This window comes from Mustela putorius, unplaced genomic scaffold, assembly GCF_011764305.1.
Source record: "Mustela putorius furo isolate JIRA1106 unplaced genomic scaffold, ASM1176430v1.1 tig00001179_pilon_pilon_pilon, whole genome shotgun sequence".
Taxonomy (NCBI): Eukaryota; Metazoa; Chordata; class Mammalia; order Carnivora; family Mustelidae; genus Mustela; species Mustela putorius.
In genome coordinates this window covers 221,130-238,105 of record NW_025421616.1, presented here as the reverse complement: position 1 = coordinate 238,105, position 16,976 = coordinate 221,130, and the positions used below count along the sequence as shown (strand labels likewise).

Genomic DNA, 16,976 nt, shown 5'->3' with positions numbered 1-16,976 from the left:
AATGTTAGGGCAGAACTGCAAACTACAAGGAATGAGGTTCACAATGACCTCAGTGAGCTCCAATATAATCTAAATTCTCTAAAAGCTAGGGGAACTGAGACAGAAGATAGAATTAGTGATCTGGAGGACAAACAGACAGAGAAAGGATTAGCAGGAAGCTTGGAACAAGCATAGAAGCTACAAAGCAGAATCAGGGAAATAAATGATGCCATGAAACTTTCCAACGTCAGAATTATTGGAAAGGGGAGGAGAAAGAAAGAAATCTCGAAGATATAGTGGAACAATATCTTCATGAAAATGTTCCCAATCTCGTGAATGGAACCAGTGTTCTTGGACTAGAAGCAGAACAGTCTCCTCACAAGATTATAGATTCCAAAAAACATCAACGCACCTGATAGTAAAACTGAGAAATCATAAGTGTAGATACAATCTCTTGAAAGCCGCTAGGACAAACAGGCACTTTACTTACAGAGAAAAGGTCATCAGAAACAAGTAAGACCTGTCCACAGAAACCTGGAAAGTCATAAAGGGCAGGCAAGATATATTCAGGACACTAAATGAGAAGAACATACAGCCAAAAATACTTTATCGAGCAAGACTAACATTCAAAATGGATGGAGAGATAAAAAGATTCCAAGACTGGAAAGGCTTAAAAGACTATGAAACCAACAAGCTGACACTACAGGAAATATTAAGGGGGGTTCGATAAGAAAAGAAAATTCCGACAAATAGCATTGAACAAAAATATAGAGACAATCTACAGAAAGAAAGACTTCAAAGGTAACACAAGGTCAACAAAATCGTATCTATCAATTATCACTCTCAATGTGAATGACCTAAATGCACCCATAAAATGACACAGGATTTCAGATTGGATAAAACGACAGGACTCATCCATATGATGTCTATGAGAGACCCATTTTGAACAGAAAGATACACTGAGACTGAAAGTGAGGAGATGGAGAAGCATCTTTCATTCCAGTGGGCCTCACCAGAAGGCCAGGATACCATTCTCATATCAGATAAATTATATTTTAAACTAATGACTGTACACAGTCTTTAGAGAAATCTTTAAAGATTTAGAGAGACACAGAAGGACACTACATAATTCTTAACGGGACCCTCCACCAAGATGATCTAACAATTGTAAATATCTATTCCCCCAATATGGAAGCAGCCAATTACATGAGAAAACTGTTAGTCAAGATAGTCATATTGATATGAATACATTAATACTAGGAGATCTTAACATGCCTCTCAGAAATAGACAGATCATTTGAGCAGAAAATCCATAAAGAAACAAGAGCATTGAATGACACATTGGACCAGATGGACCTCATAGACCTATACAGAACATTCCTCCTTAAAACAACAGAACACTCATTGTTCTCAAATGCACATGGAACCTTCTCAAGAATAGACCACATTCTGGGTCCCAAATCAGGACTCAACCGATACCAAAAGACTGAGATTATTCCCTGAATATTCTCAGGTCACAATGCTTTGGAACTAGAGCTCAATCATGAGGAAGAGTTCCTAAGGCACACAAACATCTAGAAGCTAAAGAGTTCCTTGCTTAAGAATTCTTGGATAACCACACACAAAAATAGATTCCAATGGATGAAAAACCTCAATGTGAGAAAGGATTCCATCAAAATCCTTGAAGAGAGCAGAGGCAGCATCCTCTTTGACCTCAACCACAGCAACTTCTTCCTAGGAACATCGCCAAAGAAAACAGAAGCAAGGAAAAAAAATGAACTATTGAGATTTCATCAAGATCAACAGCTTTTGCTCAGCAAAGGAAAGAGTAAATAAAACCAAAAGACAACTGACAGAATGGGAGAAGATATTTGCAAATGACATATCATATAAAGGGCTAGTATCCAATATCTATAAAGAGTTTGGCAAACCCAAAACCTAAAGAACAAATAATTCAAACCAGAAATGGGTGGAGGACATGAACAACATTTCTGCAAAGAAGACATCCAAATGGCCAACGGAAGTACAAATCAAAACCACAATGAGATACCACCTCACACCAGTCAGAATGGCTAAAATTAACAGTCAAAAAATGACAGAGGCTGGTGAGGATGATGACAGAAGGGAAACCACATGTCAGTTTTGAAAACTTTCATAAACTGGGGGAGCCATTACCTGGATAAAACAGGGAGACAAGCACACAGTTGAAAGTATGAATCAACATGACAACTGATAGAAGAAAAAAATAACCTGCAAGACCCATCTACACAATTATGCCAGCAAATCCAAGAACTGAGAGAAAAGGATAAATTCCAAGACACATATCAAGTCCCAAGATTAGGTCAGGAAACCTACAAAATATGAGCTGTCTACTAGTGACTAAAACGTTTGAAGCAGTAAACAAACCCCTGCCAACACAGAGAAGGCCAGGTCCTAATCATTTTCCAGGGGAACTCTTCCAGACATTTTATGAAGGGAAAGTCATTTCTTCTTATCAATGCCAGAAACGGAGGAGACGGGGACACTCTAGTTTACAAGTATAAAGACCCAATTCAGATAAGACCTTATAGGAAACAATTTCCATGCCATTTCAATATGTAAAGATAATAAAAGTATAATTGTTTCCTTTTCTCTGTCTGTCCTCATCTGATTTTGAAAGTCCCAGATTTTGTTTTTTTTAATTTTTTGTTCTGTTGAGGAAGCCAGCCTATCTACCATCATCCCTTTTTGACTGAGTATTCACGGATGCTTTAGTGCTATATATGGCCTAGTGCACATCCTAATATATGCCAAAATTCCTGAACACCCATTAACCAGTTCCGTCATTCCCTGCATGTCTCTCTTTTCTGTAACCCTCAGCTTGGTTCTCAGAACCGGAGACACTCCTGGTCTGTTTGCTTCTCTGACTTCTTCCCAATCAGTTTTTCTTCCTTTACTAAGGGCAATGGTACATACAAGGGAAGCCATATGATATTTCCCTTTGTCTGCTTTCTTTTCTCATTTCACATGACCCACTACTCTGGCACTCATGTCAAGGCATGTACCAGGGGTTCATACTCCCTGAAGGTTGAGGAATACTGTTTTGCCATTATGGACCAAACCTTCTTTATCCACAAGTCTTTTCCAGGGCATTATGACTTAATATACAGTTCTGCTCGTGTGGGCATTTCAGACCATTGATATAGGCTGTTGCTTTTCTTCTGATTAAAGAGACTTGGTCAACACGGCTATAGCCATTACTAAATCAGGTAGAGTTAACTAATGGTGACAATGGGTGCTGTCCAGGGCTCTATCTTAAGATTCAGCTCTCATGCAGAATGTAACTACCCTGAAGCCTAGGTGTTTAAGGTAAAGCCAGGTAGACATAGCCCTAATCCCTTATGACTAGTGTTACAGAACACTAGGATATGAGGACACAGACAGCACAATATATCCATGCCCTAACCTTTTTCCTTGAAAAGGGACTTTTGGTCCCTTACTCATCACTGACCCATACGGAAAGGATGCTGAGAAAGGACTCTCTTACGTACAGGATGAAAAAACCCACAGAGAACTGTTGATACACAAAAGCCTTCAGTGTTTCTGGATCTCTAGAAATTGCAGTGGAAATAGTTAAATCCTGCCATCTCTGGAGAAATGTTGGCCCTAAAGTATAAGTATACTGAAAAGCATGTCTTTTTCTCTTTGTCTAGAAAGGGGAAGTGAGACATTTAAACACAAGACAACCTGAGTTCTTCATCAGGCTGAGAGGGTTCTTTTTCTGTCTTTCCTGGGGCTTCTTACCTAAAGACATAGGACTCAATGGTCATGAGAGAGGTACTTCTGCTTCAGGGAAGCCAGTTTATGTGATGTCACAGACTTTGAGGTAATAGCAAACACTGCTTATCAATCCACACCTGATCACTACACTTGGCTGGAGTATTCATGTGTGTGCCAAGAGGATCCCAAGCCTCCCAAACTGCTGGAATCACCAAGGCTGTTTGTGAAGGGAGATGGTGTCACCTTCTCCATGGCCGAATTCATGGTCTTTTGTCGTGACTGTCAGCACAAGCATTCTGGACTCCAGAGAAAGGCAAGAATCCACCATTCTATTTTAAACACAAAAGGCCAAGAAACAATCAGGCTTCAAACAGAGCATCAGGGGAGGAAATCTGCACCCTGCACATGGGTATGGTCCTCCTGCCCAATCAGGGTGCTTCTGACCAGGAAAAGGGCCACTGAAGGAAAGCTCAAATGGAATACCTGCAACCATGCAAAATACATGTCTGGAGTCTTCAATAGAAAGGACACGAGTACCTCCAGCTGCTCCAGAAATAGAGCCAAAACGGACTCCCAATCTTCCAAACTGAACAAGCACAAAAGGCAAACTCTACAATCTAGATTCTTAGGTCCAGGACAGACTCATGTACTTGGAGTCCACAGAGGCAAGTATGGAGCAAACTGGAAGAGACCCATAGCCCAAGTGTAACCATCTGAAAGACTTTCATGCCAATATCACGATGACAACTTGTATATCCAAAAGGTCGCATTGAAGAGGAGTCAAATGTCGAAGAACCTTGAGCATTCCCACAGGGTGGTGCAACTACCCTCTGGGGAACTGAATGGAGATGTGGCAGCACAAGCCTGCCTTCACCCTCTCATAACCATCCCCAAAATGTTTTCATATGATAAGCAAAGAGTGACACTTGTGGAAGATGAGCATGTTCTAATGGAGCCAGGAGAGGATGAATAATTTGTCAACAAGGGGCCTTTACAGCGTGACAGACAGCGGCTGCTACATGTTTTTGAGGAGTCCAGGAAGACCACTCTAACCAGGCACCCAAAAGTTGGTGTTTGTTTGAAGGCAGGTTAGTGAGAATACGTGTTTAGAAAAGAGGACTACATGGGACATTCTTTGCAGGAAATGTGGCTGAATGTGATGGAATGTGAGCTTTCAAGGTATATCAAATTGAATTGCTATCCTTAAAAGACCGACTTCCTATCTCTTGAAATTTCATTATAAATGTTATGTGAAACACACAGACACACACACAAATAAGAAACACAAAAGATGGGGAGGACGTGAGGAATCACACTAAAGGAAGCAAATGCCAAAGAAAATACCATGAAGGGGAAAGACACAGAGAATCCAACTCAGAAAACAACAAAAATGAGACTGTTACCGTGGAGTTATGGAGGATGGGAATGCAGGTGGCGGCCTCCTGGTCTCCGGCCCAGAGGAGCCGAGAGCCCGGGGCCCCACTCCTCAGTGCGCCCTCAGCGCCTGGTTACTCCCGTCTGCCTGACCTCCGGCCACGCTCCGAGCTCACTGAGCCTGCGACCGGTTCAAGGCTTTAAAGAATGCATTCCAGAAGCAGTGACACAGAGGGCTCAGCCATAAAGCAATTTCCAAGACATAGTAAACACCATGATTTCCAAGGACCTGAGGACATGAAGCAGAGACAGCAAGACAAAGACCCCACCAATGAGTCAGATGCAATTCTTTCCTGTCCTAAGTCACACGGTGGTGTCGGTCACCATGGAGAAGACCTCTCAAGAGATGATATTTTATTTCTTCTGAGTATTCTGGAAGGAAAACTTCAGGCTCGAGATGAAGTCATAAGCATTTTAAGGCTGAAAAAATGGACTTGGCTTTGCTGGAAGCTCAGTATGGGTTTTTCACTCCAAAAAAGGTGTTAGAGGCTCTCCAGCGAGATGCTTTTCAAGCAAATTCTGCCACTTGGCAGGAGGACATCTATGAAAAACCAATGAATGAGTTGGAGAAAGTCATGGAAAAATATAAAGAATCTCATAGGCGAATCCTGGAACAGCTTTTAATGGCAGAAAAATCTCATAGGCAAACCATACTGAAGTTGGAAGAAGAAAAGAGAAAACACAAAGCATACATGGAGAAGAGTGATGAATTCATAAGCTTACTAGAACAGGAATGTGAAAGGTAAGGCTACTGTGGACATGACAATAATCCATTCGGCAAACTCTTACTAACCTTTCAGTATGGGTTCAACATTGTACCAGGGATACAGGTATGAATATGACAGAGCTTCTGCTATTAAAGTTCTCATGGTACAGAGGGAGGAAGAAGATGTGTTTAAAGATAATTTGAATATAATGCAATAACCAGATATGATAAAAACTATGGAAACATAAATGCTGGGCACCTTATTCTGCAAGGGAGTGCTTTGTGAAAGGGGCAGAGGAGGTAATAGGGGTCTGGTCCCTATGCCAACAAGAAGAAACTACATACAAGGCAGGGGCAGAAATAAGTGTCATAGCATAGAGATAAAATAGTATGGGTAGTGAGGGAACTCAACATGACCACAGTACAGGGTGTAATTGCAGGATGAGAAAAGGCAAGGCTAGCCACAAGCAGATGGATTTTATACTGTTGGCAAGAAGGGACAAATGACAACTTGTGAGAAGAGGAAAGAGTTGATCAGGTATGATTTCTTGAAGAACCATCAGGGCAACATGGAATAAAGACAGGAACTTCAGACGGGGAGGGTATATGTTCCAATGGCTATGAGGTTAGAGAGAAGAGGGTATGAATAAGAAAATACTTATGATGCACAATCAATACTAATGTGTGACTAATGAGACTAGAGAGCAGAGGAAGAAATACAAGGGAGTTTTGAGAAGCACTCCTGGCTAGTCACCAGGGTACAATACATAGGAATGGTGCAGAGTTTTTTGCTGGTGGAGGAGATGGCTCAAAAGTGGGGGCAGGTCCTGTTTTAGACATGCTGAGTATGAGGTACCTGGTGTATTCTGATGTCCAGTGGAGAGAATGATATATCTAATTAAACAATATACAGTTGGAAATACGGGTCTGGAAAATGTTGGGCCAGTGATGTGGATTTGCAGCCTGGTGATAGCAGAAGCAATGAGTGCTGGTATGGTGAGGAGAGAGAATTCTGGAAGGGAACTCCAGAAGAATCAATGGCTCGCTGTTTTCTGAAAACTAGAAGGGAAAGAATGCAAAGAAACCAAACAAGGAAAGACTTTCAAGCAATACAGAAAAGGAGAAAAAAATGTCCCAGGACTTTGCAACAAGGAAGACGCTGGGAAACTTAATGAGTACTTTCAATAAAAACAGTGAGGGCAGCAGCCAAATAACAATGCTTTGAAGAATAAATAAAAAACAAGAATGTAGCAGCGTAAATGTGAACCATTATTTTGAGAGGTTTGGCTGAAAAAAGGGAGAGATTTGTTGGTAAACATTTTGTAATCATATGAAGGGCAGATTATTTTGCTCAATTTTGTCCCTCTGTTCTGAATCACCTTAGAAAATATGAGCCTTCACTTGAAATGGAAAGGAGAATTAAGGCTCTATACTGATAATACAAAGATAGAAAAGAACCTATCATTGCAATATCAAATTTTACTGAACTGTCATTTCACTTCTGTTATTCCATGTGTACTTCTGAGTTACAAAGCAAATAGTGCTGCATTCTAACAATCACAGAAAAATGCAGAAAAAAATAATTATTTCACTAAAATATAAAAAAATTAGACTGTTAACTCCATACCTATCAATAATTAGTTAAAGTATTCAGGACTAAATTCTCCTATCACTATAAACAGATAGTTAGAAGGATGAATATTTAAATGAAAAAGAAAAAAAGGCAAAATAGGTCCACAAGAAAATAACAAATAGTAAACAAGCTTGTTGTTCTGTCACCCATAGAAGATTTCCTCCGACTATGAAGATACACATAGCTTGAAAGTGAAGGAATTGGGAAGACATAGGTCATGCAATTGGCAAGGAGAAGAGAGCCAAAGTGAATGTGCCTATGGCAGATAGATTTTATGCCTTCGAGAGACAAAAGATTACCGGAAGGTGTTTTGTCTTGATGGAGCAACCAAACATCAGAAACTTGGAAGAATTGCCAACATATACACCACCAATGTGGGTGTATCTAAATTTTGGAAGCATTTTAACAGAAAGAAAGGGAGATGGGGGCCACAATCTAATATTGTTGGGACTACAATATGCACTTACATCACAGGACAGATCATCCGGAGAAAAATGGGGGAAAAAATAACAAACGTCTTCATGGGCTCACTAGACCACCTGAGCTTTGGGGAAACATGCATAAGATTGTGTCTCTGATTACCATAAAGAAGTTCTTCCCAAGGACATACCTAACATTGTCTATCATAGATCCTGTGCTGGAGTCCAAATCCAGTCGTAATTAATAGAAAAGAATTCATATCCTGTTTTGTATACTTTGGCCACGAAGGTATGAAAATGGAAAAAAATCACTTACGAATGGGAAACACAACCAGACACTAATAGGTGGAAAACACAATACACCCTGAACTAGCAATGAGTCAAAGAAGGACAATCAAAAGGAAAATCAGAAAGCACATTGAAGAACTGAAAGTAAAGGAACTTATGGGATGATGCCCAAACATTTCATGGGGAAAGAATATAGGGTTAAATGCATTTATTTCCAAAATTCTTTTTAAAAAAGAAAAAAAAAAGCAACCCAACCAACAGCATAATGAACCAGAAAAGGATGAAATGAAATCCAAACTGAACAGAAAATGGAAATAATACATGATTATTAAAATAAAGGAAAAACAAACAAACCCATATGAAAAAATCAAGAGATCTCACATGTCAATTTTGAAAACTTTAACAAAATGTAGGAGCCATTACCTGCATTAAATGCGGAGATGAGCATAGAAGGCTATACCCATTACCACAGCAAATAATGATGACGAGGAGTGCTCTCCAGGGATCTTCCTTCAAGTTTAGCTATAATGCAGAATGTCACTCTCCTTGAAGCCTTTGCAAAGGTGTTTAAGGTAAAACCATGTAGACAGAGCCCTAATCCCTTATGACTAGTGTTTCAGAACACTAGGAAATGATGACACAGATAGCACAATATTTCTATACCCTAACCTTTTTCCTTGAAAAGGGACTTTGCGTCCCTTAGTCATCACTGACCCATAGGGAAAAGACGCTGAGAATGGACTCTCTTACCTACAGGATGATAAACCGCACAGAGATCTATTGATACACAAAAGGCCTCACTGTTTCTTGAGATCTCTAGAAATTGCAGTGGAAATAGGAAAACCTTGCCGTCTTTGGAGAAATGTTGGCCTAAAGGATAGTATACCAAACGTCATTTCCTTTCCTCTTTGTCTAGAAAGGGGAAGTGGGAAATTAACAAACAAGACATCCTGAATTCTTGATCAGGCTAGGATGGCTCTTTCTCTGTCTTTACGAGGGCTTCCTACCTAAAGCCATAGAAACAAAGTTCATTAGAAAGGGACTGCTGTTTCAGTGAAGCCAGCTTGTGTGATATAACAAAGCTTTGAGTTTATAGCAAGCACTCCTCCCCAAACCACACACCCAAGACTCCTCCCCAAACCATGCCTGATCACTACACGTGGCTGGAGGGTGGGCCAAGAGGATCCAATGCCCTCCTAAACTGCTGGAGCCGCCAGGGTCTCTCACTAAGGCAGTTTGCGAAGTGAGTCGGAGTCACCTTCTCCGTGGAGGAATTTGTAGTCTTTAGTCCTGACGGTCAGCACCAGCCTTCTGGACTCCCAAGAAAGTAAAAAATCCACCATTCCATCTTACCACGGAAGTCGAAGAAATAATCAGGGCTCAAACAAAGCCTCAGGGGAGGAAGCAACACCCTGCAAACAGGTATGTTTTCTCCCACCAGATTAGGCCAGTTCTGACCAGGGAAAGGGCCAACCTAGGGAAGAACACACACCCACAACCATGCCAAAGACATTTCTAGTGTCTTCAACAGCGAGAAAACGAGTACCTGGAGCATGTCCCGAAATCATGCCAAAACGGATTCTCAATCTTCAAAACTGGCCTGTCGCCAAAGTCAGACTCTACACCCTAGAACCTGAGCCCAGGATGGACTCATGTACTGGGAGTCCACAGAAGCAAGAGTGGAGCATGTTGAAAGAGACTCATAGCCCAAGTGAAGAATCTGAAAGACTTTCATGCCCATTTCAGGATGACAGCCTGTATGTCCAAAAGGATACATTGAAAAGGATTTGAATGTCAAAAAATCTTGAGCATTCCACAGGCTGGTGAAGCTACCGTCTGGGGAACTGAATGGAGACGTGGCATCACAAGCCTGCCTCAAGCCTAATGACCACCCCCCAAATGGCCGCATGTGATAACCAATCAGTGACTCTTGTGGAAGAAGGGCATGTTATATTGGAACCAGGAGAGGAGGAACAATGTGTCAACATGGGGCTATTTTATTTGGACAGACAGTGGATGTTACACGGTGGTGAGGAAATCCAGGAAGACAAAGAACAGGAGAATGAACAAGGGGACTCATAGCAAAGGCTGGGCATTTTAGGATGGTGGAGGTGCTCTGTACCTGGCTGCATTCCATAGGGACCTAGGTCCAAATTAAATAAACCATCCTCTGGCCCCAGTAAATCTCTGTATTTTTTTTATTTTTTTATTTTTTTGTCAACCTATGGGCATGCACGTATTTGATAGAGAGAGAGAGATCACAATCAGGGGGTGGAGCTAGAGAGGGAGAAGCTGAGTTGCTGCTGAGCAGGGAACCTGAGACCAGAGTCGATGCCATGACTCTCGGATCATGCGTTGAGCTTAAAGCCTCCTTTGAACAGCCCAGCACCCAACCTTTGTCTTCATAATATCTCCTAGTTCTAGAAAAGAACAACTGCTCTGTCTTTGTTCAGAAATTTAGGTGATACAGATTTTGGCTTGGACTGGTGTGACTTAAGCTATCCTACCTGCTTCAAGAGCTGGTATAGCTTGTCCTCTGGAGTCAATGACTTGGCTGTGGACACACTACGCTCTCACACATATTTGGGTAAAAAGAATTCCTCCATTGCTAGCTTTTGCAGGGGGAATGACATTATGTCCTCTGTTGCTCTGGTTATATTGATTGTTATGGGAGTCCTCTGTGCCTATTAATCTGTATCTCTTTTCTGCTCCCAGATAAGGAACATTTTCTGCTCTAATTTCTCAAAGAAATGTTCAGCCTTTTTTTTCCTCACTCTGTGTTCTCCTACAATAGGCACCTCTTTCCATTTCTTGGAGTCGATGACTTCCCTAATCTCATTGTCATGATCCATCATCCTTCCTTCTCTCTTTGTATTTGTTCCTTATTTTCCAGTCTTTTTCTTCCAGGTCACTATTGGTATCCCAGGCTTCTGCCAGCTTCCTGGACTTTGCATCCACTTTTCTACCAATATTTTCATCAGGAACTCTTTATTTTATTTTATTTTATTTTACTTTATTTTTATCAATTTTATCTCTGTGGTTTGAGACTCTCTGATATCCTCTGTGTTTTTTGATGTACAGGGAGTACCCTGGCTGCTGCTTTCAATCCTCAATTGGGCATGTTATATGTAGAGGTTTCATTCTGATTGCCTGACCAAGATCATTTCTTCTTGTTGTTGTTTTTTCTTTCTCGGCACCAATTGATCCTTCCATCTTTGCATGGGATGTATGTCTGTCTTCTTCTCTGTATTCGAAAATCCCATTCTGTTTTCTAACCTGAGTGTAATTTCTTTAGGAAGAAGAGATCATGGCATGCCCCAGGGCTGGCACTTGAGGGAGACTTGGATGTGTGTGGCATGCATGCCCTCTGCTGTTGTGTTGTGGCTGTCCCCTGTCCATGAGGTCAGTCGTCTGCAGAGGCTCTACTTGCCTGCCCTTTGCTGTGTTTGGGATCTGGGATAAATATGCTGAGGTTTAGCTTGTTGGGCTCTGTTTTGCCTTTAAAAGGAGCTGTTAAACCAACTCAAGATTCAAAGGCCTGCAGAATTCTGTTGTAAGGAGTGAGCTTGAGGGCAGGGCTTCTTCTAGTGCCCTATGGGAGAGTCTGTTCAACTGGAACTAAGCAACTTGTACTGAGGAAGATAGTACCACAGGTGTTCCATGGTTGGGATTTCGTGTTTGCAGGTTAGGCAGCTAATGTCCTCACTATCCTGTTTTGGCAGTAACTTGGTCTTTATGCTGCTGGTGAGAGATCCCAAAATTTCTTGCACTCTGATCGAGTCATTTCTATGAATACTGCCTCTCATGGATGCACTGCCAGAACACACCATCTTCCCACTGTGTCTCCTGGTATTGTTTCTGATCATGGTTTCCAGGCTGTCTGCACCTGGTTGCTTGTTGGTGTTCTCTGAAGAAGAAACAGTGTTCTGTCGAGTTGATGTCTGCCAAGCTTGCTGACCTGAAATCTCCAGCCTGAAGACCCTTTGTTGTCAAGAACTCATGCCCTTCAGACCCTCTGCTGTTCACAGCTAATGGCATTGGGAAACATGCTCCTTTTGAGTTCCCTGTGTGCTCCGCTCTCCTGTGCCTTTGTCTTTTGCATTGGTTTACTGCCCTTTGACGCACCAACCGCACATGTCTACCCAGAGTCAGGTCTCCAATATTCTCCCATAGTTTCTGCGACTTCTTTTCTCTTTTGCTGTGGAGTTTACTTTGTAGGCTTCAGGTCAATTTCTGCCAAGTTGCAGTTGATGTGGTAATCTTCCAGTTATGTTCATGGCTGAAGACAAGCTTGGAGGTCTCAGACACTACTATTATCTCACTGCCCTCCAAGGGCTCCACCAATTCTTACCGAGGCATAAGCAAAATGAATTCTTGCCACTTGCCTCATGTGTCAGTGTTGTGAGAGCATTGGGCTACGTCACATCTATCAGTCTCAGAAAGACAAATAACATACGATTTTACTCTCTCATGGTAGTCAAGAGATATATAAAAAATCAAGGGAAAAGGGGACAAATAATAGGACTCTAACTAGGCACACAAAATGTGGTGTTTGCTTGAAGGCAGGTTTATGAGAATATGTGTTTATCAAAGAGGAAATAATGTAACATTCTTTGTAGAAAATGTGGCTGAAAGTGATGGAATGTGAGTTTTCAAAGCATGTAAAACTGAATTGCTATCCATAAAAGACCGAATCCCTATATCTTTAAATTTAAATTTAATTATATGTGTTATGTGAAACACGCATATACAACACAAACACACACACACACACACACACACACACACACAAATTGGGGAGGAAGTGAAGAATCACACTAAAAAAAGCAACCCCCAAAGAAAATACCATATAGGGGAAAGGCACAGAGAATTCAAGTCAGAAACCAACCAAAATAAGAAAGTTACCTTCTTACCTTTCAATAATTCAAATATTCAGGACTAAATTCTCCCCCATTACTGCAAACAGATTGTTGGATTGGATGAAATTAAAAAAAAAAGGCAGAAAAGGTCAACAAGAAAATAACAAAACTAAACAATCTCGACCTTCTGTTGCCCATAGGAGATTTTCTTCGACTCTAAAGATACACTTAGCTTCAAAGGGAAGGAATTGGGAAGACATAGGTCATGCAATTGGCAAGGAGAAGAGAGCCAAAGTGATTGTGTCTGTGGCAGACACAGAGATTTTATGCCTTCGAGATTACCAGAACTTGTTTTGTCTTGATGGAGCATCAAAACATCAGATAGTTGGAAGATTTGCCACCATATACACCACTAACATGGGTGTATCTAAATGTTGGAACCATGTAACCAGAAAGGAAGAGAGATGGGGACCTCAGTCCAATATTGTTGGGGACTACAATATCCACTTTCAGCACAGGACAGATCATCCAGATGGAAAGGTGGTAAGAAATAACAGAAGTCATCACGTGCTGTTTAGACCCCCTGAGCTTTGGGGATACATGAGAAGTTCTTTCCAAGGGCAGACCTAACTTTGCCTATCACAGATCGTGTGCTGGAGTCCAAATCCAGTCATAATTAATGGAAGAGAAATCAATTCCCATCGTGTATACTTATGACCACGAAGGTATGAAAACAGAAAGAAATAATTTACAAATGGGAAACACAGCCAGACACAAATAGGTGGAAAACACAACACACTCGTGAACTAGCAACGAATCAAAGAAAGAAAATAAAAAGGGAAACCAGAAAGTGCCATGAGCAAACGAAAATCAAGAAACTTATGGGATGATGCCAAAACATTTTATGGCGAAATAATAGAGGGATAAATGCGTGTAGTTCCAAAAATTAAAAACACCGAAAAAAGCAACCAAACTTGACGCCATAAGAAGCTAGAAGAATTCCAAGGTTTACAGAAAAAAAAATGAAATAATACAAATTATTATCGAAATAAAGGAAATAATACAAACTAATAGGAAAAAATCAGGAGAACTCACATGTCCGTTTTATAAACTTTAGCAAACTGGAAGAGCCATTACCTGGATAAAACAGGGAAAGAAGCACACAGCTGAAAGTATGAGACCTCATTACAACTTAGAGAAAGGGAAAAATAACCTAAAAAGAACCCTCTACACAGTTATGCCAGCCCATCCAAGAACTGAGAGAAAAGGATAAATTCCAAGACACATAGCAAGTTCCAATATTACATCAGGACCTACAAAATCTGAGATCTCTAGTAGTGACTAAAGCATATGAAGCAGTAATCAAACATCTGCCAACAAACATAAGGCAAGGTCCAAATCATTTTACTTGTAAACACTTCTAGACATTTAATGAAGGAATTGTTGTTTCTTCTCATCAATTCCAGAAATGAAGGAGGTGGGTAGACTCTATAAGTATAAAGACCCAATTCAGAAGGACATTATAGGAAACAAATTCCATGTCATTTTAATAAGTAAAAATAATAAAAATGTAATTCCTTCCTTTTCTCTGTCTGTTGTCATCTGCTTTTAAAAGAGCCAGTTTGTTTTAATTTTAATTTTTTTGTTCAGTTGAGGAAGCCAGCCTATCATCCATCATACATTTTGACAGAATTTGCTGATGCTTTATTTCCATATAGAGCCTCGAGTTCATCCTAAGATATGCCACAACTACTCAACACCCATTAGCCAGTTCACACATTCCCTGCATGTCTCTCTTTACTGTAACTCTCAGCTTGGTTCTCAGTGTCCTGAGTCACTCCTGGTTTGTCTCCTTCTCTGACTTTTCCCCTTCAGTTTTCATTCCTTCTACTAAGAGCCATGGTATTTTTCCTGGGAAAAATATGGGAGGCCATATGATATTTCCCTTTGTCTACTTGCCTTTGTCATTTCACATCACCCAGTACGGTGCCATTTATGTCAATGAAAGTACCAGGGGTTCATCCTCCCTGATGGCTGAGGAGTACTCTTTTGCCAAGATGGACCACACCTTCTTTTCCACAAATCTTTGCAAGGGCATTTCAGCTCAGTCAACAGTTCTGTTTGATTGGATCTTGCAGGGCATTGATGTAGGCTGTTCCTTTCTCTCTGATTAAAGATATTTGGTCAACATGGCTATACCCATTAGCACAGCAGGTAGAGTTAACTAACGATGATAAGGAGTACTCTCCAGGGCTCTTCCTTAAGGGTCAGCTAACATGCAGAATATCACACTCCTTGAAGCATTTGCAAAGTTTTTTAAGGTAAAGCCATGTAGACAGAGCCCTAATACCTTATGACTCATGTTTCAGAAATCTAGGAGATGAGGAGACAGACAGAACAATACATCCATGACCTAACATTTTTCTTAGAAAAGAAACTTTCCATCCATTAGTAATCACTGACCCATAGGGAAAAGACGCTGAGAAATGACTCTCTCACCCACAGGATGAGAAATCTCACAGAGAGCTAATGAACCCAACAGGCCTCACTCTTAATTAAATTTTCCAGAAATTGCAGAAATAAAAACAGGAAAACCTTGCCATCTCTGGAGAAATTTTGGCCTAAAAGTCGGTATACTGAACCTCATTTCCTTTCTCTTTGTCTAGAAAGGGGAAGTGGAAAATTAACCCACAAGACAACCTGAGATCTTGATCAGGCTGAGAGGGCTCTTTTTATGTCCTTCCCGGGGCTTCCTACAATAAAGCCATAGGACTCAAAGTTCATGAGAGTGTGACTGCTGCTTCAGGATGCCAGTTTCTGTGATGTAAAAAAACTTTAAGGTCATAGCAACCACTTCTTCCCAAACAACGCTTGATCACTACACTTGACTGGAGTAGTCATGGGTGGGCAAGAGAATCACAAGCTCTCCCAAACCGCTAGAACCACTTGGGTCTCTCATTAAGGCAGTTTGCAATGTGAGTCGGTGTCACACTCTCTATGGCTGATTTCATAGTCTTTGTTTGAGACCGTAACCACAGACCTCTCGACTCCATAGAAAGACAAGAATCCATTATTCCATCTTACCCACAAAAGGTCAGGAAAGAATCAGGCCTCAAACAAAGCCTCAGGTAAGGAACTCCATGCGCATCACATGGGTATGGTCCTCCCAAACAAATCAGGGCCTTTAGACCAGGAAAACGGCCACCCAAGGAAAACTCCCAGGGAACACTGGCAAACATATGTCTGGAGTCATCAAAAGCGAGGACACGAGTAGCTCTAGTGTCTTTAGATCATGCCAAAACGGACTGCCAATCTTCAAAAGTGACCATGCACAACAGGCAGACTCTACTCCCTAGAACCTGAGGCCCAGGATGGACTCATGTGCTTGGAGTCCACAGGAACAAGCATAGAGCATGTTGGAAGAGACCCATAGCCCAAGTGAAGCCATCTGAAAAACTTTTGTGCCGTTTCAGGATGACAACATGTATCTCCAAAAGAACACATTGAAGAGGATTCGGATGTCGAAGAACCTTGAAAATTCCCACAAGGTGGTGCAGCTACCTTCTGCAGAACTGAATGGAGATGTGGCAGCATAAGCCTGCCATCACCCTCTCGTGACCATCCCTCAAATGGTTTCATGCAATAAGCAAACAGTGCCTTTTGTAGAAGATGGGCATGTTTTCATGGAACCAGGAGAGGATGAACAATGTGACAGCAAAGGGTCATTACAGCGGGACAGACAGCGGTGCTACAAGTTAGTGAAGACAAACAGAAAGACAAATAATAGGAGAATGAAAAAGGGAGCTCAGACTGAAGGTCTAGCATTTTAGCATGGTGGGAGGTGCTCTGACCTGGCTGCATTCCATGAGACCTAGGTCCAAATTAAATCAACCATCCTC

The 16,976-nt window shown here is 41.3% G+C and overlaps 1 protein-coding gene across 1 annotated transcript; it reads left to right on the top strand.

The window, feature by feature from the left end:
• Positions 1-5,319: 5,319 nt before the first annotated feature.
• On the top strand, positions 5,320-16,673 carry LOC123394053 (filamin A-interacting protein 1-like). The gene is given in 4 exon segments (XM_045087504.1): positions 5,320-5,584; positions 5,587-5,914; positions 5,973-6,042; positions 16,551-16,673. Coding segments are annotated over 4 exon segments (786 nt in total).
• The last annotated feature ends 303 nt before the right edge of the window (positions 16,674-16,976 follow it).